Source organism: Cygnus olor, assembly GCF_009769625.2.
Source record: "Cygnus olor isolate bCygOlo1 chromosome 31 unlocalized genomic scaffold, bCygOlo1.pri.v2 SUPER_31A, whole genome shotgun sequence".
NCBI lineage: Eukaryota > Metazoa > Chordata > Aves > Anseriformes > Anatidae > Cygnus > Cygnus olor.
This window is the reverse complement of record NW_024429052.1, coordinates 51,505-78,048: the sequence shown is the minus strand read 5'-3', so window position 1 is coordinate 78,048 and position 26,544 is coordinate 51,505. Positions and strand designations below refer to the sequence as shown.

Sequence of the window (26,544 nt, the reverse complement as noted above, 5' to 3'; positions counted from 1 at the left end):
GGTCATCAATAAAGATATTAAACAAGAAAGGCCCCAGTACCAAGCCCTGGGAGATGCCACTTGTAATGGGATGCCAGCTGGACTTAACTCCATTCATCAAAACCCGCTGGGCACGGCCCTCCAGCCAGTTCTTTACCCAGACAAGAATATACCTGTCCAGGCCACGGGCAGCCAGTTTCCCCAGGAGAATACTGTGGGAGACCGTGTCAAAGGCTTTGCTGAAGTCTAGTAGACTACATCAACAGCCCTTCCCTCGTCTACCAGTCTGGTCATACGATCATATAACGGACCCCCACCAAGATGTCACCCCTACAGGCCTTTCCCCTCATTCTTATCCACTGACACTCTACCATTCCCAACCCCAAGCGCTTCAACATCAAAACACTCTAATATAAAGAGCAATACCACCACTTTTCCTTCCTTGTCAATCCCTTCTGAAGAACTTGTAGCCGTCTATCACAGTACTCCAGTCATGGGAGTGATCCTACCATGCTTCATTACAGCAACTAGGTCAGGGTTAGCCTGTCTCACAGTCGCTTCCAGCTCCTCCTGTTTTTTGCCCATGCTGCATTCATTGGTGTAGACGCATTTCAGATGAGACATCTGCCTCACCCCAGCTTCAGCATTGTTCCCCCAGGCACTTACTGGTGATCCCTGTTTTATCCCCTTCCCCTGTCATAGCTAAATTTTTCTCAATGAGTCCTTCTAGCTTCTGTGCTAGGATTCATTTCCCCCTTGAAACTCTTTGAATCTCTATGGTTCTACTTAGAGAAGCCCATATGCAGCTGAGTTTTGCATTTGAGACCAAAACAGTGTTGTTAACAGACCAGTGTTTCACTTACTGTTGAACCATGTCAATGGGTTCTCCATCTCTCATACTGCCCCCCACGACATGTAGGTTGGGGGTATGCAGGACAATGCAATGGGACACAGCCAGGACAGCGGACCCAAAGGGATTAAATAGATGCTCCAATAGGTGTTCCAGCCCACCATCCCACTACCAAAAGCACCTCTCAGCCTGGAGCAGAGGAGCCTGTTGGGGAAGAGCTGAAGGGTTGTGGGGACCCACCAGCAGGAGCTGGGAGGGCAGTTTGGGTGCCAAGTCCTGCCCAAGGGTCCAACCTTTCTCCCCGTTCAGCTCCTGTAAGAGAGGTATCTCTGCCCGTGGGTGCTGGGCAGGCATCCTTGGGCTCCATGGGGGCCCAAGGCAGCAGAGGGTGGGCACTGCCAGTGAGTGCCTCATGGGGCTTCACAGAGAAGCCACTTTGTCTGGAAACTGCCTGCGGCTGGCAGGACGGAAATGTCTCTGTCAGTAGGAATAGTGTCGAGGGACCAGGGGCTCTGGCAGCCCCACAGCCAGACACTGATCCTGCTGGCCCTAAGATGTGACCCTCCCCAACCGCTGTGTTTCTGAGCTCTGCTCCCCTTGATCAGCCTCAGGGAGACGCCCCGACACCTGGGCAGGGAAGCACTGGATCTAGGGGAAAGCCCCCAGAGGGTTTTAATATGAGGAAATACCAACACACAGCATAAAAAAACACAGGGGAATACCAAGAGGGGAAATACCCATGTGTGTCTGCTGCCTGCTGGAAAAGGGAGACCGTTCGCTGGTGCTCACAGCTCTCCCAGTGGCACTGAGCTCTCCTCCCTCCTGGCTGCACCCAGCTGCTCGGCAGGGCTGGGCTCTGCTGGCCTGGGGGTCTGGGACCCTTGTGCATGGGGCTCCGGTGACACATCCTGGGTGTCCTCGTGGGGATATGCCAGAGACACCTCTTCAACATCGTCATAACCCATGCTTCCCGGGAAGGGGGACGAGGTGTCTCCCTCAGCTCCGTGGGCCCCAGCACTTCTCTGGGAGCTCAGGCTTCCCCCTGTAAGCATCAAGGCAGGCTGTTGTGGTTGGTCCTGTGGGGAGCCCTTTGGGGCTGTACAACACCTTCCTCCCCCTTGCCAGACCTGAGACATTCGGCCCATTCTCCCAGCCCCCAGGAAATCTCCCAGGACACGTTCCCCGTGCCGGGAGATCAGGCTCTCGATACAACATGGACTTGCCTGGCCCTGGGGTTGGCACCAAAGAAGTGGCAGTGGTGCATTGCCCTCTCACCTGTGGCTGCATCCCTGGGCCCATCTCCCTCCTCTGGAACCCTGGGCACATCCCAGTCCCCCTGCCCAGGGACAGGATCCTCCCCAGGGTCAGAAACCTCCCCGGCATCATCATAGCCATCTGCTGGGTCACCTCCAGGCAGGACAGGGACATCTGAAAGGAGAGGGCAGGTGGTGGAAGCGAGAAGAGACGTCCTGCAGAGTAGAGGATGGGAGGGTGTGCAGGGACACAGGGCTGACACACTGCTGGTGTCAGGCCACAGCAGAGTCTTCATGCTTCCAGCTCTGATGATAGCACTCAGCAGCACTGCTGTCTGTCTATCTGCAGGCAGGAGAGATGGAGCCCTTCCTCTCCTTCCCCCTCCAATCCCTTGGTCTGGCCCCAGACCATCCTCCTCCTCACTGTGCCTGAGGTAGGACTGCAGCTGGGTCAAGGACCCCTCTGAAAAGGAGCCTGCAGAGAGCTGCAGCGGGTGCTGTGGGATGAGCCCTGCTGCCCCAGCTCATGGTCAGCACTCCTGGGGATGGGCACCAACAGAGCTGGGGCTGCATGGGGAGGAGATCCCCAGCTCCTCTGGGTCCAGCCCCTTCTCAGAGGGGCTCCCAGAGCTGTCCTGGGACAGTCCCTTCGCTCATCCCTTGGCTGTCCCCAGGGTGCAGGGCCAGGCAGAGAGGGGCTGTCCCCTCTGGGATGGGCAGAGCTGGTGGGGAGGAAGCTCCTGTGTGGGGACCAGCACCTGGATGCTCTCCCACAGAAATGAAAGCCCCAGCATTTCAGGGACCATGGGGAGGAGCTGCAGGGCACAGCCCTGGTCTGGGGCGGGGAGAAAGGGCCCTGCAGATGTGCCCCCGCAGGGACACGTACCCACCTGAGAGACTGAACCTCGCCTGCTTCTCCCACGCCAGGCTGTAAGCGATCTCCTCGTACACAGCCTCAGGGAAGGGCTCCCCAGCTCTCCCGGAGCCTGGGGACAGAGGCAGGGCTGGTCTGGGGATGGGCAGAGAGGGATGGGACCCCACTGGGCTCCCCCAGACCCATTCCCTGGGCCAGCACACGGCTGTCCCCACAGCACAGCCCCACTGTGTGTGGCACTGCGGCCACAACCCCAGGGAGGGCAGCATCCCCAAGGAGATGGTATGGGGCAGTGTCAGCCTCGCACCATCCCTTTGGAGACAGCCCTTGTGCCCCTTTGGTCCCTGGGTCACGTCCCAGTGCACACCCTGCACCAGCTCCTGCATTTCCCCTCCCCATGGAGCTGCTCCATCTCTGCCCCACACGTCAGTAGCACAGCCCATGCCCTGTTGGGGGGTGGCTGATTCCACAGTGATGGACTCTGCTGCCCCACGTTCCTCCTGCCAGTGCTGCCCAGAGCACTGCCAGCAGTGCACAGTCCCCGTCTCACCCAGCCCTGCTCTCACATTTCTCTCCTTCACCCAGGACTCATCCAGGCTCTCTCCACCCCTTGCTGCTGGTGCTCCATGGTCTATCAGTCAGTGGGGCAACACATGAGGCAGGAGGCAGCACACAGCTCTGTTTCTGTGCCCCAGGACACCAACAACCCCAGCACACCCAACCCTTCCAGGAGGTATCTCCCCACCAGGAACACTGGGGAAGGACCCACCTCTGCGCCGAGCCCTGGCGCTTCGCACCTGCCCAGCCAGGAGGGCCAGGAGCAGGCAGAGGAGGGCCCCCAGGATGATGCAGATGACAACAGGCACCGAGAGTCTCTCACTGGTGGTGGTCAGAGGATCCCGGGGGGGATCTGCATGGGCAGGAACATGGCAGGGGCAGCATCAGGCAAGGGAGAGGCTGGGGGCAGGACATGCCACTCCTGACCACATAAGGCAGCAGGGGCTGCAGGTGCTGGGGGGACACGGCTGGGTGATGGGGCAGCTCCCACCCTGCTGGGTATGTCACAGACTTCCCCCAGCTCCCTCGCCTTCCTGGGAGTCTCACAGCCCAGCAGGGAGCCCCTTCCCCTGGCTGTGGGTCACAGCCTGGCCATGGGCAGACCCAGCCCCGGGGGAAGAATAACTTACCTGCTTGTGAGGGGGGTGTTGCTGTCCTGGGTGCAGCTGCAGGGGAGCAGAAGGAGAGCCGGGCTGAGAGGCTGGGGCTGCGGTACCAGGCAGCCTCCCTGGCAGATGGCCCCAACATGTGCCACCTGAATTGTCCCTCCTGCGGGGCTGGGCAGGGTGGCAGGGACAGGGCCCAGCACCACTGCTCTGGGCCACTCACAGGACAGTGCAGGCAGCCCAGGGGATGTGTGGGGACATCCAGCCCCACAGGGGCGTCTCCCCACCCACCACCAACCTCCAAGTCTGCAGGGACACCCTTGCTCGGGCCCACACTAGGGCCATGGATGTCCCCAGGGTGCAGGGCCAGGCAGAGAGGGGCTGACCCCTCTGGGATGGGTAGAGCTGGTGGGGAGGAAGCTCCAGCAGGGGAGACGCCCAAGCCAGCTCTTTGCCAAGCCACCAGCGATGTCTCCCAGCCCCACTGCTCACCTGAGCAATGCACAGCCGCATCTTTCTTATGCTGGCAGGCACCGCTGTCCCCTGGCTGGGCCCAGCAGTCCTGCAGAGACAGCTCCGTCCCCCTGCACTCCATCAGCCAGATGGGGCCCGTCCCCTCTCCAAAGGCAGCCTGGCCCAGGGCATAGACCGCGGGGCCACAGCCCAGCTGCCTGCATGCCACCTCAGCATCCCGCATGTCCCAGGCATTGTCACACAGCGTCCCCCAGGCGCCGCGGTGCCAGACCTCCACTCTGCCCGAGCAGCCATCCTTGCCTCTCACAGTGCGGATCTTCTCCCTGTCTGGGGAGGCAGCGACCTCCTATTGCACCGGGACAGCTGGGACAGCCCTGCCAGGTGAGGGGGGCACGCGCAGGGGCAGCTCCCTACCTGTGCACCTCGTGGAGTTGGGGCATGCAGCCACCTGCGGCCTTTCTGTCCATGTCCCAAAGGAAAGAGAAGTTGGGCTGAAGGGACTGCTCTGGGGGTCATGCAGGAGACAGCAGGGCTGACCTCTGCTCACATGTCCCCATGCTGCCTGGGTCAGGGCAGCAGCAGAACCCCGTTCATTCAGGGGACACACACGGCACTGTGGGGGGCACCTGAGTGTGCATCCCCACAGGGTCCCTGGTTCACAGAGCAGCAGGAGGCTGTCCGTGGATGGAGGACTCCTGCAAGCCCTGCATGGTCCCCTCTGAGACCTTGCCTGGCGATGCCCCTGCATCCTCCAGGGGCTGCTGGCAGCCCACCTGTTGACTGCTGCTGGTGGACATGGGTGGCTCTGAAAGCTGAAGTCACCTTTGTGCCACCAGCAGTAACAGGGTCTAATGCAGGAAGTCAAAGCCCCTCTGGGTTCCTTCTCTGCATTTGACCGTACCCAGTGGGGAGCAGGACCTGGTGCCTTGATGAATCAGATTTACCATTGCAGGTGATGCGGGTCTCTTCTCGGAGGTCATCACACGACTGCGGATGCCAGGGATCAGAGGGACACTGCCAGAAGGAGCTGTTGCTCTTCCCACACTCCACATGATCCAGCCACGCGGTGCCAGGCAGCTTGGCATAGATTGAGGTTGTTTCCTGGTTCCCTTCATTCCCGCAGCCCAGCTCCTTGCACACCAGTGACACCGTCTCGGTAGTCATAGAGTTGGAGCAAACACTGCCCCACGTCCCATTGTAGAAAACCTGCAGGCGCCCGGAGCAGCCATCACTGTTCTCCAGCCTCAGGGCCATGAACTCTGGAAGGAGGAAAGGCCCCAGCGACGTCCTTGGACATCAGCCACTGATGGCCTTGGCCCTAACTGTCTCTGCCCTCACCCCAGCCTCACCGGCCCCTGCTCCCAGCCCCACTCCCAGCACAGACCTGAGCAGACGACTCCTGCATCCTCCTTGTGCCCACAATTGTGCTGCCCCCAGGCCTCAGCAGGGCAGTCCCAGAGAGCAGCTTCGGCCCCGGAGCAGTTGACGCCGTCCAGCCAGATCTGCCCGGAGCCCTCCCCAAACCGAGCGGACCCAGCTGCCTCCACGGCCCCTCCGCAGCCCAGCTGCTGGCAAACGACATCGGCGTCGGCCAGGTCCCAGGCGTCGTCGCAGACGGTGCCCCAGCGCCCCTGGTAGTAGATCTCCACTCTCCCGGCACAGCGCCCAGCCCCGTCCGCCAGCCGGACCCGCCGGCTCCCTGCAGCGGGGAGAAGCCCCGGTCATCAGGGGCTGGCTGCCTGCTCGGCCCCACACCTGGGGGATGTGCAGCACCACTCACCCTGGCACACGGCCCCCACGTCCTCCATGATCCCTGCTGATGGTGTGCTCTCAGTCAGGGAGGCGTTGCAGAGGCTCAGGTTAGCCTCGTGCCCTGTGCACCGCACCCCGCGCAGCCCCACGGAGCCCCGTCCTCGGTCGGCCCTCGTAGGGGTGTAGGCTGCCTCTGCCTCTCTGCACTGCAGCTGCCGGCACACCACGCTGGCCTCCTGCATGTCCCACTGCTCATCCAGGACTCTGCCCCACGTCCCGTGCTGGAAGACCTCCACGCGCCCGTCGCACCGGCTCTCTCCGCCCACCAGCCGCAGGGACATGGGGCGAGCCGGGCCTGGTGAGAGCAGAAATTCAGCCAGGCGCTGCCATGGGGTCCCCAGCTCTGGGTGGCCATGTCACACACCAGGGGCAAATGGACTTTGCAGCACTGCCCAGCACTCACCCGAGCAAATGACAGCAGCAGCATTCTCGTGGGAGCACTGCGAGGCCCCCAGGGCAGTCACCGGGCACTGCCCCAGGTGGGCTTCAGTCCCGTCACAGTGGAACGAGTCTCTCCAGACGGGGCCGGTTCCTCTCCCAAAATGCCCTCCTCTAGGAATGGACTCAGCAAAGCCACAGCCGAGGTGCCGACAGAGAACGTGGGCGTCCGAGGGGTCCCAGCGGGAGGCACAGAGGGTCCCCCACGTCCCCAGCACCTCGACCTCCACCCTGCCCGCACACGCTGTGCTGCCGTTCACCAGCCTGAACCCTGTGTACTCTGGGGACAAAGGAGGGTGAGAGAGGTTGCATTTGTGCTCCTACTCCCACAGGGGCTGCAGGAGAGGCCAAAGGGACAACGTGCCTTTCTCCTCCTGCAGCACTCTTTTAGGGCTGCAGACCACCACCTCACCACACCTGTCCCCCACCCAGCACAGCCCAGTGCCCACCCTGCTCTCCTGCCCCCACCACAGACCACGTCGGCACCATCCCACACCGAGTCCTTACGTGTGCAGGTGACATGAGTGCCATTGCCGTGGGTGCAGGCCTCGTCCTTGGGGGTCCCCCAGGGGCAGAAGAGGACGGTGGATTCATTCCCCACACACTGCAGCTCTCTGTCCCAGAGGGAACCGGCCCCTTCTCCCACGTGAGCTGCCCCATGGACGGACAGGGCTGTGCCGCACTGCAGCTCCCTGCAGACCACCTCAGCAGCTTTGGCACCAAAGTGGGAGTCACAGACTGCTTTCCACTGGTCCCTGTCATAGACCTCCACACTTCCTGAGCAGGGGCTGTCCCCTCCGACCAGCTGGACAAATCCTGGAGCAACCAAGGAGACCTGTGAGTTCCCAGAGCCCTCTGGCACTTCCATGCCCACCTCCCACCTCATCCCTAAGGTGGCCACATGCAGAGCCCCACGGCCAGCCCAGCAGCTCTCAGTGGGTGCCAGTGGTACAAACAGGCACTGGGGGCTGCTGCAGCCTGCTCTACCCCACTGGGCTCAGGCCAGGCTGAGGAACTCCTTCAAGCTGCCAGAAAAGCCTCCTGTTCCCAGGGGCTGCTGGGGCTCTTGGGGAGCTGCTGTTAGATGGGGCACATCTGGGGAACAGGTAAAAGGGGGTCCTCAGGCAGGGACAGAGTGTGGTGCCAGGCATGCACGTCCCCAGCCACTAGCTGGGCAGCGGGCAGGAGAGCAGGCAGAGAGCAGCCCTGGGCTGACATGAGGTTCCGGTGCGAGGGCAGGCACCAAGGAGGGCCAGGAGGTGCTGGCACAGCCCCTGGGGCACAGGGCAGGCAGCAGAGGACAGGGTCAGCACTGCCTGGAGGGGCCGTGTCTCCGGGGACTGGCTCTCATGGGGTGACCTTGGGAAAGGAACAAGGTGCCACTTGCCACCCTGTTCCTCTGCCCAAGCCCAGTGCTCCTGCCCTCTGAGCAGCCCCCCTGCTTTGGCTGAGGTTCCCTTGTCTGCTGGGGGTACAACCCAAAAGGCCTGGGCCATTGCACGCCCTTCCCTGAGGCTGCTGGTGGCTGGGGGAGTTGCTCTAGATTCCCCTGGCATAGGGACCAGCCTGCCAGACAGGGCCTGGGTGAATGGGAGGAGAAAGATGGGAACCAGCCAGCACAATGGGGAACGGTGGGGGCTTTCCTCTCCCAGCCCCGGGCACCTCCCCAGGGTTGGCTGCTCCAGCTCAAGGACAAGGCTCTGTTTCGGTGTCTGGGCTGGGCTCCACTGGGCTTTTCCCAGGGACGTGGGACAACAGCAGTGACAGACCCAGCTCATTAGTGCCCTGACCCATGAGCTGTTACCCTTTTCCCCTGTCCCATCTCCAAAATGTGGGGAATGGGCTGAGCCTTTACCTGAACATATCACTCCAGCATCGAAATTGTGAGAACAGTAGGATTCACCACGTCCTGCGTGACGGCAGTCAGACAGGGCAGACTCGGTGCCATGACATTGAACACCAACCATCCAAATGGGGCCAGATCCTGGCCCAAAGTGTCCATTGTGAGGAGCTTCCAGAGCAACCCCACAGCCCAGCTGCCTACAAACCACTGCAGCATCAGACATGTCCCAGTAGTAATGGCACACGGTCCCCCACTGATCCTGGAGTTTCACCTCCACTCTCCCAGCACAGCGCCTGCCGCCATCCGCCAGCCTCACCTCCGCAGCCCCTTCAAACACCAACAGGGAAGGGTCAGGAGAGCTTCGAGCCCCACACTGCAGGTCTGAGAATGTCCCTGGATCAGGCACATCCACGGACCTCAGGGTGGGAGCCGTGCTCCCACGGGCTATCACTGGGGCAGCGGGGTGTCCCCATGGGTGCGCTGGGCTGGGGGTGCCCAGCTCCAGTCCTCCTCTGCCATTCACTGTCCCACAGCCCTCAGCACCTCCTCCCACACCAGTGGCTCCCTGCCCATGCCCACCCACACACCACCCCCAGCCCTGCACACGGCTCCCGTTCGTCCCCAGCCCAACACCCCCTGAACAGCCCCATGTTCCTTGACTGATACTTCCCCCTGTCCCACCTGCCCCAGGCACCTCCAAAATGCACCAAAACCCCAGAGGCTTCCTGTCTGTCCAGGGGGCACCGAGTCAATCACAAGGTTCCCCTCCAACCTGCATTCCCTCCTCATCTCTACTGTCAGCCCAGCCTCTAAGCTTGGCTAGGACCCCCCGGGAAGGACACCTCTTTGCCACCTTTGGTGCAGAAGCCCCAGTCACCTTCTGTCTGGGGGGCACAACCTGCCCTCCTGGGGTCAGGGTTTACCCAGATCCCAGGGGCAGGTAGCAGCACACAACCCCTCTGGGGCACCCCAGACAATAGATGTGCCCTGGAGATCACTGAGGGCCTCTGTCACCTCCTGGGCCTCTTCCAGCTCCAGAGGCATGGTGCTGGGGAACAAGGGGTCCCAAAAGTGTGCCCAAAGATACAGTGTCTAGAAATGCAGCCAGACATGGGCTGCCATAATCATGGGAGCTGTGGACATGGATTACCCCCTCCCACCCAGACAGGTACAGATTAAAGAACAGGGCTGAGAGACTGAGAACCTTCTGCCTCTCATTTCTGTGGTGCCTGGAAAACAATCCCACTCTCAGAGGGATCCCAGTGACCCCACTGCTGCCCACTAGCCCCAGGCTGTGGAACAGAGGAGCTGGCACTTACCTCTGTATGGCTGCACCCAGAGGAGCAGCCACAGCACCAAAGGGGACAGGAGTCCCTCTGTCCCCATCCTGAGGCTCCTGCCCTGACAGCACGGTCCTGCTGCTGGAGCTCCTGGGGACCCACGATGCAGTGGAGGTGATGGGAGGGCAATATATCTGTGCAGATGCTGTCCCAGCTGCAGGAGGAGCCAATCGAAGCAGCAGGCACCTTTTTAGACGTTATCGACACTTATCTCCCCTCCGACGCAGCCCAGCTCTCCAATGAACTTCTCCAGCGCTCTTCATGACCATATATGAGGGACGGCTCCGCTGCGGGTCTCACGTCACTGCGGTGGGAGATCATCTGGGGTAGGGCTGGGTGTGGGGGCAGATGGGTCTGACAGCCCTTGCAGCCTGCTGTGGGGACCGGGAGCACGGAGCATCTCCTAAGCTGTAGCATCCAAGAGCCCAAGGTGCGATTGTCCTTCCGTCCCTGCGCCATGGGATCCACGGGGCTGGGTCTGCAGCGGGGCTGTGTCAGGCTGGGAAGGGACCAGCCCCTGCCCCTGCTACAGCCCCCACTGTGCTGGCAGCAGCAGCTGGGAAAGGCCCTTGGGCAGGGCCCGAGCCCCATGCCGGGAGTGCTGGCTGGCCCGTCCCTCCCCAGGGAGCCTCCTGTGGGGTCCTGGCAGCAGCCAGAGCTAGTCCAGGGCCTGCCCTGGCAGCAGACCTGCAGCCCAGAGCCTCAGGCGTCTCCCTGGCTCTCAGCGTGTCACCCAGGGGCCGTTATTCCCCGCGGCGGGTCGGGAGCTGGAGCCTGCCTGCCACTGCAGGTGCACAAACCGCAGCCCACGTGACATGGTGCCCGGGCAGGAAGGCAGTGGTTTCCTCCTGGCCCCGTGCCCAGGCATGGCCCTGCGGTGCCTCCCAGCCTCCTCACAGCACCAAGCCTGGCAGGGTTCAAGAAGTGTTTGGACAATGCTCTCAGACATATCGTTTATTTTATATATTTATATATAATTTTAAAATCTATATACATTTTATAAATATATATAAAAATATTATATATATTTATATTATATTATATATTATTACATTATATATTATTATATTATATTACATTATATTACATTACATTACATTATATTATATTACATTACATTACATTATATTATTATTGTATGTTATAGATTTTATCTTTATAATATATATTTAAATTACATTTTATATATACTATATTATATACAGTACATTATTATACTTTATATATTAGATTAGATTATATATATTATTTTATATATATTATTATATATTGCACATTATTTTAAATATATGATATTATAATACAATATTATATTATATTTTTATATATTATAGTTTATATTATATTATGTTGTATTATGTTATATTATATTATTATATACATAATTTTTATTTTTATAAATATATGTATTTTATTTGTATATATATATATTTTTAATGCATATTTATACTCTTTATAGTTTTTTAGATACAAATAGTTTATTTTTTAGTCTGGAGGTTGGAGTTGGACTCACTGATCTTCAGTTCTTTCCAGCGCGCGATATTTCATGATTCTGTCCAACCCAGCTCCAGGTGATGCCATAGCATCCTCACCTGCCATGGGCCTGCTCCTGGCCTGTATTCAGACAGCAATGACCTCACCAACACCTACACAAGTTCTTGGCCTGTTGAAAGCCTGCCAGCTCCTCAGGCACCAGTGACCTCACAGGTACCTGTACAATCCATGGGCCTTGCCCTGACCTATCAGCTAATTGATCACCAATGAGCTCCCCACAGACCCACACAAGCCATGTGCTTATTCCTGGCCTACTGGCTTCTCAGGCACCAGGGTCCTCACAGCATCTAGCACAGGCCATGTTTGCTCTCAGCCACTTAGTTACACAGGCACCACTGGCATCCAAATGGCATTCACAGGCCAGGGGCCTGCTCCTGGCCTATCAGCTCTTCAGCTGACCATGACCTCATAAGCACATGTTGCCTACTGGAAGGTGTCCCTGCCTGTAGCAAGGGGGTTGGGACTAGATGGTCACTAGGGTTCTTACAACCCAAACCATTCTATGATTCTGTGATTCTCTGATATTTGTGCAGCCACTGAACTAAGCACCACATAGACATGGATTTCGGGAGCAATCAAGCATGGGGTACCATCACTGACGTGACATCATAACCTCCCAAACACCCACTTAAGCCATGTGCTTATTCCTGGCCTACTAGCTTCTCAGGCACCAGGATCCTCACAGTGTCTAGCACAGGCCTGCCAGCTACTCAGGCACCACTGGCATCACAGGAACATTCACCTGCCATGGGCCTGCTCCTGGCCTATCAGATCTTCAGCTGACAGTGACCTCGTAAGCACATATGATCTGTTGGAAGATGTCCCTGCCCATGATGGGGTGGGGTGGGGGTCTGTGCTGGAACTACATGATCCTTAAAGTCCCTTCCAACAGAAAACATTCTATGATTCTGTGCTGCCTAGAAGAGAACAGTCAGTTTCCTGGTCCTGCTGGCCACCCTAGTTCTCATGCAGGCAAGGATGCCATTGGCCCAGCATCCCCAGGCTGGGCACAGCTTTTCCCAGGGAAGTCCTGGAGGAGCTGCTCCCACTGAGCCTCTACCACTGCCCTGGCTACCAGAGCTCAGTGGACCTGGGTGGAAGGTCTTGGATGGCTGAAGGGGGCCGGGCTGCTCAGGGGGAGCACAGACACCTTGTCTGTTCATGCAGGGATGCAGCTTGGAGAGCCAGAACTCAGCTGGAAATGGAACCAGTGAGGGATGCAGAGGGTAGCAAGAAGGCCTTCAGTAAGTGTGCTAGCAGCAAGAGGAAGGCAAAGAAAAATGTGGGCAAACTGATCAGGAGGAACAGGACCTAGTGACCAAGGACCTGTGGAGACACCCTCAGTGAGCTCATTGGACATATGCAGCTACGGGACGTGATGAGCTGCAGCCTGGGGTGCTGAGGGTGTTGGCCAACATCATTGTGTCTGCTTCTGTCACCTGGGATAGGCTGTGGTGGTCAGGGAGGTTTTTGATGCTTGGGACAAGGGATGTCCTGGCCATCTTCAGAAAGACCAAGAAGGAAGGTGTTGTGGTTTAGCCCGGCTGGCAGCCAAACACCACACAGCCGTTCGCTCACCCTCCCCCCTCCCTCTCCGGGATGGGGGAGAGAAACGGGAAAGTGAAGCCTGTGAGTTGAGATAAAGACAGTTTATTAAGACAGGGAAAAGAATAACAACAATAATAATAATAATAATAGTATTAATAGTAATAATGTGTACGAAATAAGTGATGCACAATGCAATTGCTCACCACCCGTTGACCGATGCCCAGCCTATCCCCGAGCAGCCGGCCACCCCTCCACCCCGGCTAGCCACCCCTATATATTGTTCAGCATGACGTCAGATGGTATGGAATACCCCTTTGGCCAGTTTGGGTCAGCTGTCCTGGGTCTGTCCCCTCCCAGCTTCTGCTGCATCCCTAGCCTGCTCGCTAGCAGGACAGAGAGAGGCTGAAAAGTCCTTGGCTTGGTGTAAGCACTGCTCTACAACAATTAAAACATCAGCATGTTATCAGCGCTGTTCTCATCCTAATCCAAAACATAGCACCCTGCCAGCTACTAGGAGGAAAATTAACTCTGTCCTAACTGAAACCAGGACAGATATCCACCCCTTATTCCATACCATTTATGTCATGCACAGGTTACACTCTTTCCAATACTTTCTAATTAATCACCATTTTCATCTATGATATATAGCAACCATGGTAGCGGTGACATACAGTGTTATATGATGATTAACATATTATAATTCAACTCATGGGCTATTCTCACCCAGTATTAGGTCCCCTTGAGGTACACACCGGACCTCCCCATTCTCTTGCATTACCCACCAAGTGCATCCAGGTCCCCGAGCAAAAGCAATCCCACGAATGGGCTTGCCTTTTCCTGAGGCGGGAGTAGCCCAGACTGTCTTACCCAGCATGTTTCTTACGTGCACTACAGGAACTTTATCCCCTTCTACAGTGCGTAACAGGTTTGATTGGGCAGGTCCAGCTCGGTTGGCAGATCCTCTAGTATTGACTAACCAGGTGGCCTTTGCCAGATGTGTATCCCAATTTTTGAATGTCCCAGCACCCATTGCTTTCAGTGTAGTCTTTAACAGTCCATTGTATCGTTCAACTTTCCCGGAGGCTGGTGCATGATAAGGGATGTGATACACCCACTCAATACCATGTTCTTTGGCCCAAGTGTCTATAAGGTTGTTTCGGAAATGAGTCCCATTGTCTGACTCAATTCTTTCTGGGGTGCCATGTCGCCATAGGACTTGCTTTTCAAGGCCCAGGATAGTGTTCCGGGCGGTGGCATGGGGCACAGGATATGTTTCCAGCCATCCGGTGGTTGCTTCCACCATTGTAAGTACGTGGCGCTTGCCGTTGCGGGTTTGGGGGAGTGTGATGTAATCAATCTGCCAGGCCTCTCCATATTTGTATTTCAGCCATCGTCCTCCATACCAGAGAGGCTTTGACCGTTTGGCTTGTTTAATTGCAGCACATGTTTCACAATCATGAATAACCTGTGCTATAGTGTCCATGGTCAGGTCCACCCCCGGTCACGAGCCCATCTGTATGTTGCATCTCTACCTTGATGGCCTGAGGTGTCATGGGCCCATCGGGCTATAAATAATTCACCTTTATGTTGCCAGTCCAGGTCCACCTGAGCCACTTCAATCTTAGCAGCCTGATCCACCTGCTGGTTGTTTTGATGTTCTTCAGTAGCCCGATTCTTGGGCACATGAGCATCTACATGGCGTACCTTTACAACCAGGTTCTCTACCCGGGCAGCAATATCTTGCCACAATGCAGCAGCCCAGATGGGTTTGCCCCGGCGTTCCCAGTTGTTCTGCTTCCATTGTTGTAGCCACCCCCACAGGGCATTTGCTACCATCCATGAATCAGTATAGAGATAGAGAACTGGCCCCTTTTCTCGTTCAGCAATATCTAAGGCCAGCTGAACGGCTTTCACTTCTGCAAACTGACTCGATTCACCTTCTCCCTCAGCAGCTTCTGCAACTCGTCGTGTAGGACTCCATACAGCAGCTTTCCATCTCCGATGCTTTCCCACAATACGACAGGACCCATCAGTGAACAGGGCATATTTCTTCTCATTTTCTGGTAGCTTGTTGTACAGTGGGGCTTCTTCAGCACGGACCACCTCCTCCTCTGACGATATCCCAAAGTACTTGCCTTCTGGCCAGTCCATAATCACTTCCAGGATTCCTGGGCGACTGGGGTTTCCTATTCGAGCCCGCTGAGTAATCAGTGCAACCCACTTGCTCCATGTAGCATCAGTTGCATGATGTGTAGAGGGGACCCTTCCTCTGAACATCCAACCCAGTACCGGCAGTCGGGGTGCCAGGAGGAGCTGCGCTTCAGTACCGACCACTTCCGAAGCAGATCGAACTCCCTCATATGCTGCCAATATCTCCTTTTCGGTTGGAGTATAGCGGGCCTCAGATCCTCGGTATCCCCGACTCCAAAACCCCAGGGGTCGACCTCGAGTTTCCCCAGGTTCTTTCTGCCAGAGGCTCCAGGTGGGGCCATTCTCCCCGGCTGCGGTGTAGAGCACATTCTTTACATCTGGTCCTGTTCGGACTGGCCCAAGGGCTACTGCATGAACTATTTCTTGTTTAATTTGTTCAAAGGCTTGTCGTTGCTCAGGGCCCCATTCAAAAGCATTCTTCTTACGAGTTACTTGGTAGAGCGGGTTTACAATCAGACTGTAATTTGGAATATGCATTCTCCAAAACCCCACGACACCTAGGAAAGTTTGTGTTTCCTTCTTGCTAGTTGGTGGAGACATAGCTGTTATTTTGTTGATCACATCCATTGGAATTTGACGACGTCCATCTTGCCATTTTATTCCTAAAAACTGGATCTCTCGTGCAGGTCCTTTAACTTTATTTTGTTTTATGGCAAAACCGGCCTTCAGAAGGATTTGGACCATTTTCTTCCCTTTCTCAAAAACTTCCTCTGCAGTGTCACCCCACACAATGATGTCATCGATGTACTGCAGGTGTTCAGGAGCCTCCCCCTGCTCCAGCGCAGACTGGATCAGACCATGGCAAATGGTAGGGCTATGTTTCCACCCCTGGGGCAGCCGATTCCAAGTATATTGGACTCCCCTCCAAGTGAAAGCAAACTGTGGCCTGCACTCTGCTGCTAGAGGGATGGAGAAAAATGCATTAGCAATATCAATTGTGGCATACCACTTGGCTGCCTTTGATTCCAGTTCATACTGGAGTTCTAGCATGTCCGGCACTGCAGCACTCAGTGGTGGCGTGACTTCGTTCAGGCCACGATAGTCCACTGTTAGTCTCCACTCACCATTAGACTTTCGCACTGGCCATATGGGACTATTAAAAGGTGAATGGGTCTTGCTGATCACTCCTTGGCTCTCCAGTTGACGAATTAGCTCGTGGATGGGAATCAGGGAGTCTCGGTTGGTGCGATATTGCCGCCGGTGCACAGTTGTGGTAGCGATTGGCACTTGCTGTTCTTCAACCCTCAGCAACCCCACAACAGAAGGGTCCTCTGAGAGACCGGGCAAGGTAGACAACTGTTTAATGTCCTCTGTCTCTAAGGCAGCTATGCCAAAAGCCCAGCGGAACCCTTTTGGGTCCTTGAAATATCCTCTTCTAAGATAGTCTATGCCAAGGATGCACGGAGCATCCGGGCCAGTCACAATACGGTGCTTTTGCCACTCATTTCCGGTTAGACTCACTTCAGCTTCCAATACAGTTAACTGCTGGGATCCCCCTGTCACGCCATAAATACAGATGGGCTCTGGCCCTTTACAGCTGGATGGCATTAGAGTACATTGTGCACCGGTGTCTACTAGAGCCTTATACTTCTGTGCGTCAGACGTGCCAGGCCATCGAATCCACACAGTCCAATAAACTCGGTTGTCCCTTTCCTCCCCCTGGCTGGAGGCAGGGCCCCTCTAGTCCTGGTCAGAATCTTCACTTCTGTGTTTAAAAGACTGCCTGCTAGAAGTTGGAGCAGCAAACTTTTCAGAGAACCCCTTTCTCCCGATTGTTTTCTTTTGCAACTCACGTACCCGTGCCTCTAGAGTCTCAGTAGATTTTCCATCCCATTTTCTCATGTCCTCTCCATGGTCACGTAGGTAAAACCACAGGGTGGTGCGGGGTGTGTACCCACCATATTGTCTTCTTTGCATGGATGCACGTTTACCCCTAATAGCCGAGACGCTGGTTTGTACAGGTGGGGAAGAAAATACACTCTCTTTAAGTTGCTGGACCTCTTCAAAAAGTTTCTCCAAAGTATTCTCTTTTAGTTGGTGGCCACTGGTTTGTTCAGGTGGGGGGGAAGATAAATTCTCTTTAAGTTGGTGGAACTCTTCAGAGAGTTTCTCCACAGCCGAGACGCAGGCCTGTAGGGAAGAGGAGAGATTTCCTTCGTACTCCCGGAGTTGTTTAGCCATGTCACCCACTGTGGGATCTTCACCGTTTTTCCAGGTTATTATTGCCAATGTGCTGGCCCATGTTGATGGTGCATTCCGTACAAACTTCCGCCATATGGGTCGAGTACACTGGACTTCATCTGGATCTGTGGATGTTTGTGCATCGTTTAAGTCCTTATAAATTACTTCCCGTATGGCTAATTCCCTCAGGTACTGAATTCCCTTCTCCATGGTGGTCCACTTGACTGGTACACATACAAGTTCTTCCTTGTAGGGATACCTTCCCTTCACAGCTAACAGGAGACGCCTCCAGAGGCTGTGAGATCGTGCTCCATCTCCAATTGCTTTGTCAATGCTTGCATCTCTAGCAAGGGATCCCAACCGCTTGGCTTCCCTGCCCTCTAATTTCACACCATTGGCTCCAGTGTCCCAGCACCGGAGCAGCCAGGTGACAAGCTGTTCACCTATACAGCGACCAAAATCTTTTCGCACATCTCGTAGCTCACGCTGGTATAGGGTTCGGGTAGTTACTGTTGACTTACTGACATCCTCATCCTCATCTTCATCCTCCTGCACACTTGATGGCCCAGCCTCGTCTTCTCCAGACCCAGACTTAGCAGAAGACTTTCTGCGTTCTAAACGACCTGAGTCTCTATACCACTTTTTCACCTTTTCTACAGGGGCAACTTGCACTGCTACAGCTCGCCTCTCCGACCCAGCCACAGGGTCTGCCACAGGGGTTGGAGTACCCTCTGCAGGGTCAACTTGCACTGCTACAGTTCGTTTCTCCGACCCAGCCACAGGGTCTGCCACAGGGGTTGGAGTACCCTCTGCAGGGGCAACTTGCACTGCTACAGTTCGTTTCTCTGACCCAGCCACAGGAGTGGGAATGGCTGCGGGAGCTGGAGCCGGGACGGCTGCGGGAGCTGGAACGGCTGCGGGAGCTGGAGCCGGGACAGCTGCGGGAGCTGGAGCCGGAACGGCTGCGGGAGCTGGAGCCGGGACGGCTGCGGGAGCTGGAACGGCTGCGGGAGCTGGAATGGCTGCGGGAGCTGGAGCCGGGACAGCTGCGGGAGCTGGAGCCGGAACCGCTGCGGGAGCTGGAATGGCTGCGGGAGCTGGAGCCGGGACAGCTGCAGGAGCTGGAGCCGGAACGGCTGCGGGAGCTGGAGCCGGGACGGCTGCGGGAGCTGGAACGGCTGCGGGAGCTGGAACGGCTGCGGGAGCTGGAGCCGGGACAGCTGCGGGAGCTGGAGCTGGAACGGCTGCGGGAGCTGGAGCCGGAACGGCTGCGGGAGCTGGAGCCGGGACGGCTGCGGGAGCTGGAACGGCTGCGGGAGCTGGAACGACTGCGGGAGCTGGATCTGGAGTGGCTGCAGGAGCCGGGACTGGAACGGCCGCAGGGTCTGTCACTAGGTTGATAGTAGCATCAATTGCAGCTCGATAGGCACAAGCCAGACCCCAGCACGCCACAGTGATTTGTGTCACTTTGGAACTGCCAGAGTCATGACACCTTTTTTTCAAGCATTCTACCAGTTTTTTAGGATTTTGCAGTTGTTCAGGGGTGAATGTCCAAAACACTGGAGGTGCCCACTGCCCTAGAAACCTGCCCATATCCTCCCACACTCCCTGCCACTCGCAAATATCCCGCCTCAAGACAGATCTCCGGATGAGATTCCTAAGTAGTTGTTTAACCTTAAACAAAACCTGAAGCGCATTCAGGAGACATAACAACAAGAACATGCTGGTCTGCGTATCCCAAGGATATTCAACATCTTGGAGAGCTACCGTAACTAGCTCGGGGGATAAGAGGGTGGTGAAGGAGGAAGGGAGAGTGAACAGGTAGGAAAAAATATCTTCCCCTGTCCCCTCCAGAGACTGACTCCCTGATGAAAAAAGGCAATAGGTGTAATTGCTAATAGTTTCTGAGATATGGTTTCCGAAGTACAGAGTCGACGACAGTGCTGAGTACAAATACCAGGTTAGAGTCATGACCAGATACTTCATCATTTCATAAGCCATCGTTACACCACACAGTACCATAACAATCTTAAACCAGGGCCCGGAAAGGGTAAACAGCACGACAGGGAGCACATACAGAAAGTAACTTGCTATAAAACTCAATTTGGGAAACAGGCACAGCAGACTTGAGATTAAGGCAATCAACATTGTGACTAGCAACTATTAAGCAGGTCGAATACTTATACCAATTTTAGTTTAACACACTCTGGTCAAATCTGTCGATATCTCAACCCTTCGAGCCCCACGTTGGGCGCCAAATGGGCTGTTGTGGTTTAGCCCGGCTGGCAGCCAAACACCACACAGCCGTTCGCTCACCCTCCCCCCTCCCTCTCCGGGATGGGGGAGAGAAACGGGAAAGTGAAGCCTGTGAGTTGAGATAAAGACAGTTTATTAAGACAGGGAAAAGAATAACAACAATAATAATAATAATAATAGTATTAATAGTAATAATGTGTACGAAATAAGTGATGCACAATGCAATTGCTCACCACCCGTTGACCGATGCCCAGCCTATCCCCGAGCAGCCGGCCACCCCTCCACCCCGGCTAGCCACCCCTATATATTGTTCAGCATGACGTCAGATGGTATGGAATACCCCTTTGGCCAGTTTGGGTCAGCTGTCCTGGGTCTGTCCCCTCCCAGCTTCTGCTGCATCCCTAGCCTGCTCGCTAGCAGGACAGAGAGAGGCTGAAAAGTCCTTGGCTTGGTGTAAGCACTGCTCTACAACAATTAAAACATCAGCATGTTATCAGCGCTGTTCTCATCCTAATCCAAAACATAGCACCCTGCCAGCTACTAGGAGGAAAATTAACTCTGTCCTAACTGAAACCAGGACAGAAGGCCAGGGGAACTACAGGCAGGTCAGCCTCCCCTCAGTCCCTGGGAAAGTGATGGAGCAAATCCTCCTGGAAGCAATTTCCAAGCACCTGAAGGATGCTTGGATGAAGAGAGGACTGGAAACATCTGGTGTGAACTCAACAAGAGCAAATTGTGCAGCTTGAATGCCTTTTAGGATGATTTGACAGACCCTTTGAATGAGGAGTAGCAGGAGGCTGCAGTAGTCTTCAGCAGTTTGATGAAATGGGCCAACCAGAACTCCACAAAGTTCAAGCAAGACAAATGTGATGGCCATTTTTCCACTGCACTGGAACAACTCCATGCAACAGCCCAGGCTGGGATGACCAGTTGGCAAGCAGCACTGCAGAAAAGGCCCTTTGGGTCTGGGCAGACAAGTGGGACGGAAGGGAACAGTGTACCTTTAGAGTGAGGATGTCCATGTGCATCCTTGGCTGCATTAGCAAAACCACAGCCATCAGGGAAAGGGAAATCACCCTTCCTCTCTATTTGGAACTCTCTGAGAAGGGACTTCAATTAGAGACAACCTTTGGCAAGAGCTACGGCCCATGCAGTGTAAGTGAGTGTCAATACGAAACTGGTATGTTCTTCAGTCATAATGGTAGTGGAGCTGGGTAACAAACTTGTTCCTGAACGTGCACCCATTGTACGGAAGTCATAACTTTTTGTTTGTTTGTTTTGAAAAAAACCACCCTGTACTCAGCACTGGTGAGGCCAGGGGAGGTTTAGGTTGGATATTAGGAAAAACTTCTTTACTGAAAGGGTTGTTAGGCATTGGAATGGGCTGCCCAGGGAAGTGGTGTAGTCAACATCCCTGGAGGTATTTAAAAGTCATTCAGATGAAGAGCTTAGTGATATGGATTAGTGGAGAACTTGCTAGTGTTAGGTCATAGGCTGGACTAGGCGATTTTGGAGGTCTTTTCCAACCTAGATGATTCTGTGATTCTGTGAAAATATTGTTTCTATCTTAGGGCATTTGGGAAACACTCACAGTTGGCACCCTGGCACAGCATGAGCTCTTCTGTGGGGTGCATTCCCAGGCCGGTGCTCCAGGCCAGTGCTCAGGTCCAGCTGTGGGCTGAGGACCGTAAAAGCTCATCTCCAAGGACAGCCTGGCCAGGGTGTCCTGGGTCCATGCAGGCAGGATGCAGTGACCAGCTCCAAGCAGAGACATGCCCTGTGAATCCCTGCATGGGCTCAGAGAAGGGCACACAGAGACACCTCTTCACCCAGGAGAGAGGGGTGGTGGCAGTGCTCCTGGGCTGCCACTGGGCAGAGCTGGGATCTGTACGGTGAGAAGAGAAGATCTCCACAGATGGGCTGGCCAAATCCCATTTACCCACAGACCCATGGGGCAGATACTGCACGAACCAGGATGCATTCAGGGGTAGGGAAATGTCCCCCCCAGCACAGTCCCCATGGCAGCCCATGGGCTAGGAGAAGGTCACACAGGACTGGCTATTGTGATGGATGTGCTCAAGTCCCTGACCAAACTGGAGGTAATTTAATTCAGGCTCCAAAGGAAGTAAAGGCCTCGACCCTGACCAGGCCATGAACTTCTTTAATTCTAGCCTGTTCTTTGACTACCCCCACAGGAACAGGTTGCACCATGTACTTTGATGTTCATGAGTTTGGAAACCAGACCATCAATCATGCAATTCCTGTATGAATAGCAGCAGGTTCTTTCAAGACTAATTTCTCAAGGAACAAAAGAATTTGTAGGTACAAGGAGTCTGATGCTTATTTTTCTCATCTTTCATAACCTGATCACAAGACAACCATTTAAATTTCTTGACCCCTTCCTGCTAAGCAGCTGTCCGCACAGCAGTGATCTCCCCTTGAGCTGGGACATGTCTCATGACTACTCCTTGAGTTTGAGACACCCCTTACTAAGCGCCAATCTTTGGGAAGGATCTCAGGAGGACTCTAGAGATGTTGGGGGCTGTGCAGGGAGAAAATTGGAAGGGCCAAATCCCAACTGGAACTCAACCTGACTACTGCTGTTAAAGACTCTCTCTCTCTCTCTCTCTCTCTCTATATATATATATATATACATATATATATATATATATTTATAAAGGCATAAACTAGAACAGGAGGACTAAGGAGAATGTCCACTCTTTATTTGATGTAGAAGGAACCGTAGTGACATGAGATGAGCAAAAGGCTGAGATACATAATGTCTTTTTTTTTTTGCCCCAGTCTTTAGCAGCAAGAACAGTTGTTCTCCAGGGACTCAGACACCTGAGTGGGTAGATAGGGATGGGGAGCAGAATGAAGCCCTCCTAATCCATGAGGAAATGATTAGCTTCCTGCTAAACCAGTTAGAATTATGCAAGTCTACGGGGCTGGATGGGATCCACCTGAGGGTACAGAGGGAGCTGGCCAAAATGTTTGCCAAGCCGCTTGCGATCCTTTATCAGCAGTCCTGCCTATTTGGGGAAGTCCCAGTCGACGGGTGGCTAGCAAATGTGACACCCATCTACAAGAAGGGTCAGAAGGAGGGTCTGGGAAACTACAGGCCTGTCAGTCTAACCTTGGTGTCAGGGAAGCTCATTGAGCAGATGATCCTGAGTGCCATGTGGCACCTACAGGGTAACCAGGTGATCAGGCCCAGTCAGCATGGGTTTATGAAAGGCAGGTCCTGCTTGACAAAGCTGATCTGCCTCTACAGCAAGGTGACACGCTCAGTGGATGAGGGAAAGACTGTGGATGTGTTCTACCCAGACTTCAGTAAGGCTTTTGACACTGTTTTCCACAACATTTACCTGAAGAAACTGGCTGCTCATGGCTTGGATGGGTGTATGATTCTTTGGGTTAAAAGTTCAATGGGTGGCCAGGCCCAAAGACTTATGGCAAATGGAATTAAATCCAGTTGGAGGCCAGTCACTAGTGGTGTCTCCCAGGGCTAAGCACTGAGGCAACTTCTCTTCAAAATCTTTCTCAATGATCTGGATTTGAGATTGAAGAGATTGAAGAATTCAATTCAATTCAATTCAATTCAAGAGATTGAATACACCCTCAGTAAGTTTGCAGATGACACCAAGTTAGGTGTGAGTGTTGATTTGCTTGAGAGTAGGGGTAGGAGAATCTGGACCAATGGTCTGAGGCCAACTGTATGAGGTTCATCAAGGCTAAGTGCTGGGCCCTGCACTCAGGGCGTAACAACCCTATGCAATGCTACAGGCTGGGGCAAGAGTGGCTGGAAAGTTGCCTGGCAGAAAGGAACTGGGGGTATTGGTCAATAGCCAGATGAATATGAGCCAGCAGTGTGCTCAGGTGGCCAAGAAGACCAACAGCATCCTGGCTTTTATCAGAAATAGGGTGGCCAGCAGGGCTAGGGAGGTGGTTGCCCCTCTGTACTCAGCTCTGGTGAGGCCGCACCTCGAGTACTGTGTTCAGTTTTGGGCCCCTCACTACAAGAGGCCCTACTATCAAGGCCCTCTTGTAATTTAAAAATGCCACGCCTTGTCCTGTCACTATACACCCAAGTAAAGCGTCTCTCCACTGCCTTCTGGTAGGCCCCCTTTATATATCAGAAGGGCACACTAAGGTCTCCTCAGAGACTTCTCTTCTCTAGGCTGGAGAACCCCACCTCTCCCAAGCTTTCTTGATAGGATAGTCTTTCCAGTCCTGTGATGATTTTTATGACCTTCTATCATAGGTCTACTTCTTTCTTACACTGGGCCCTAGACCTGGATGCAGTACTCCTGGTGGGCTCTCACACAGGTGGAGCAGAGGAGGAGAAGCACCTACCTAGACATGCTAGCTACACTACTATGATGCAGCCCAGGATATGATTGTCTTTCTGGGATGGAAGTGCACGTTGCCAGCTTACATCCAACTTTTCATCTACCAATATCCCCAAGTCCTCCACAGGTCTGCTCTCAATCCAGTCATCACCTGGTCTGTATTGATATTGGGGAGTGCCCTGACCAAGGAACAGGACCTTGCACTTGGACTTGTTGAACTACAGTTTGTAGTTCCCAGGGGTTGTCCTTTTTAGCTATTTAAAAAAATGGGTGTTATATTTCCCCTTTTTCAGCCTTTTGAGACTTTGCATGACCACAACAACTTTTCAGATATGATGGTTAGTGGCTTAGGAACTTCATCTGCCAGTTCCCTCAGGACCCTGGAATGCACCTGATTGGGTCCTATGGAATTGTGCACCTTCAGGTTCCTCAAGTAGTTTCAAACCTGTTCTCTGTCTACTATGAGTGGACTTTACTCCCCCAGTCCCTGCCTTGACATTCTGTGACTGGAATGAGACGGTGAACCTGAATCCAAAAAGTTGTTGAGTACCTCAGCCTTTTCCATGTCAGTTGTAGCCAGGTCCCCTATGCCACTCTTTATGGAGGGTACAATTTCTTTGCTGCCGTATATATCTGCAGGAACTCTTTGTTACTCTTTGCATGCCTAGCCAAGTTTCTCTCTATCTGTGCCTTGGCTTTCCTGATCAATACACCCCTGGGCCATACCCCTATAATCTTCCAAGCTTGTATGTCCCTGCCTCCACTGCCTTTCCTTTTCCTTTCTGTGCTTCAGTTTTATTAAGCGGTCCTGACTCAGCCATGCTGGTCTCCTGCCTCCCATGTCTGATTTCTTCACTGCCCCCAGGAAACATGGGCAGTGTCCTCAGGATACCCCTTCTGTTCCAGAGATGCTAGTAGGGAGGCCAGATCTTGTACAGGAAGGAATAACCAATTGGTACAAATATCTACAGGAAAAGACACACTCTGGGAACCGTGCAGAGAAGGGGAAGCAGGTTCTTGTGGATGGTACAAGGTTCCTTGTGGTAAATTTCTCACTGCTCACTCCTCTCCTGGAACTCATGGTTCCTCAGACATTAGATGTGGGAGTTCAATGTCAGAGACATCATCAAGTACAGTACGGCCAGCACTCGATCTGATGATGAGAAGCAGCTGGAGTGTACCTTTCAGGGAGGAAAGAATGAGCTGCTGGCAAACAGGCAGTCTACGGACAAGTGAGGGAGACATAGAGAAAAAGCTTGGTGTTGACTGCAGGCTTCTGCACTGAAGACATCCTTTTATAATGAATAGAAGAAACAGAGGAGGCCACCTGCCATTCGACAATAGGCACATTTACATAAGGCCTCTGAGTCAGTCTGACTGGGTTCCTGTCCCTGCAGAAATGAAATGAATTCAAGCACTTGTGTACAACCATGGTTATAAATGACAGAATGCCCCAAAGCACAACATTTGTCTGAGATCAATCAAAGATCATCTGTGGAGAGAGACAGGCACTTTATTTCTTCTTAACTACCACCAGTAGGATCAGTTTCTTCAGTGCCCCTTTGATCTCCTGGTTCCTCATGCTATAGATGAGGGGGTTCACTGCTGGAGACACGACTGAGTACAAAACTGTCACCACCAGATCCGAGGATGGGAAAGAGATGGAGGGGGGCTTCAGGTAGGCAAACATGACAGTGCTGAGAAACAGGGAGACCACAGCCGGGTGAGGGAGGCACGTGGAAAAGGCTTTGTGCCGGCCCTGCTCTGAGGGCATCCTTAGCACAGCCCTGAAGATCTGCACATAGGACAGTACAAGGAAAACAAAGCACACAAAGAGTAAACATGCTGTAACCACAATAAGCCCAGCCTCTCTGAGGTAGGCATCTGTGCAGAAAAGCTTGAGGATCTGGGGAATTTCACAGAAGAACTGGTCCACAGCATTGCCATGACAGAGTGCGAGTGAAAATATATTGGCAGTGTGCACCATGGCATTGAGAAAGCCACTGCCCCAGGCAGCTGCTGCCATTTTGACACAAGTTCTACCACCTATGAGTGTCCCATAGCGCAGTGGTTTGTAGATGGCAACATAGCGGTCATAGGCCATGACGGTGAGAAGAAAACACTCTCCTGAAATCAAAAAAACTAGCAGAAAGACCTGGGCAGCACATCCCGAATAGGAGATGGTCCTGGTTTCCCACAAGGAGTTGGCAATAGCTTTGGGGAGAGTGGTAGAGATGGAGCCCAAGTCAAAGAGGGAGAGGTTGAGGAGGAAGAAGTACATGGGGGTGTGGAGGCGATGGTCGCAGGCTATGGCCGTGATGATGAAGCCATTGCCCAGGAGGGCAGCCAGGTAGATGCCCAGGAAGAGCCCGAAGTGCAGGAGCTGCAGCTCACGTGTGTCTGCAAATGGCAGGAG

General features: G+C 54.1%; 1 protein-coding gene across 1 annotated transcript; it reads right to left on the bottom strand.

Annotated features, from left to right (window-relative positions):
- Positions 1–1,321: 1,321 nt before the first annotated feature.
- On the bottom strand, positions 1,322–26,232 carry LOC121062815 (antigen WC1.1-like). The gene is made up of 12 exons (XM_040543081.1): positions 26,175–26,232; positions 8,699–9,079; positions 7,351–7,659; positions 6,809–7,114; positions 6,374–6,700; positions 5,978–6,292; positions 5,538–5,852; positions 4,972–5,052; positions 3,726–3,866; positions 2,973–3,068; positions 2,105–2,257; positions 1,322–1,871 (listed from the first exon to the last, which is right to left on the bottom strand). Exons 1-12 carry the CDS (start codon positions 26,230–26,232, stop codon positions 1,615–1,617), a joined length of 2,739 nt encoding a protein of 912 aa, XP_040399015.1. The 3' UTR covers positions 1,322–1,614.
- Between the last annotated feature and the right edge of the window lie 312 nt (positions 26,233–26,544).

What these genes read in the sequence shown, in the direction of transcription:
- LOC121062815 (XM_040543081.1), bottom strand. Translation starts at nt 26,232, where the DNA reads ATGGCCTATGACCGCTATGTTGCCATCTACAAACCACTGCGCTATGGG. An exon ending in TGCAGGAGTCGTCTGCTCAG is followed by an intron (nt 5,853 to 5,977) that starts GTCTGTGCTGGG and finishes TCCTCCTTCCAG; the next exon opens with AGTTCATGGCCCTGAGGCTG. An exon ending in GACCCGCATCACCTGCAATG is followed by an intron (nt 5,053 to 5,537) that starts GTAAATCTGATT and finishes GGACATGGACAG; the next exon opens with AAAGGCCGCAGGTGGCTGCA.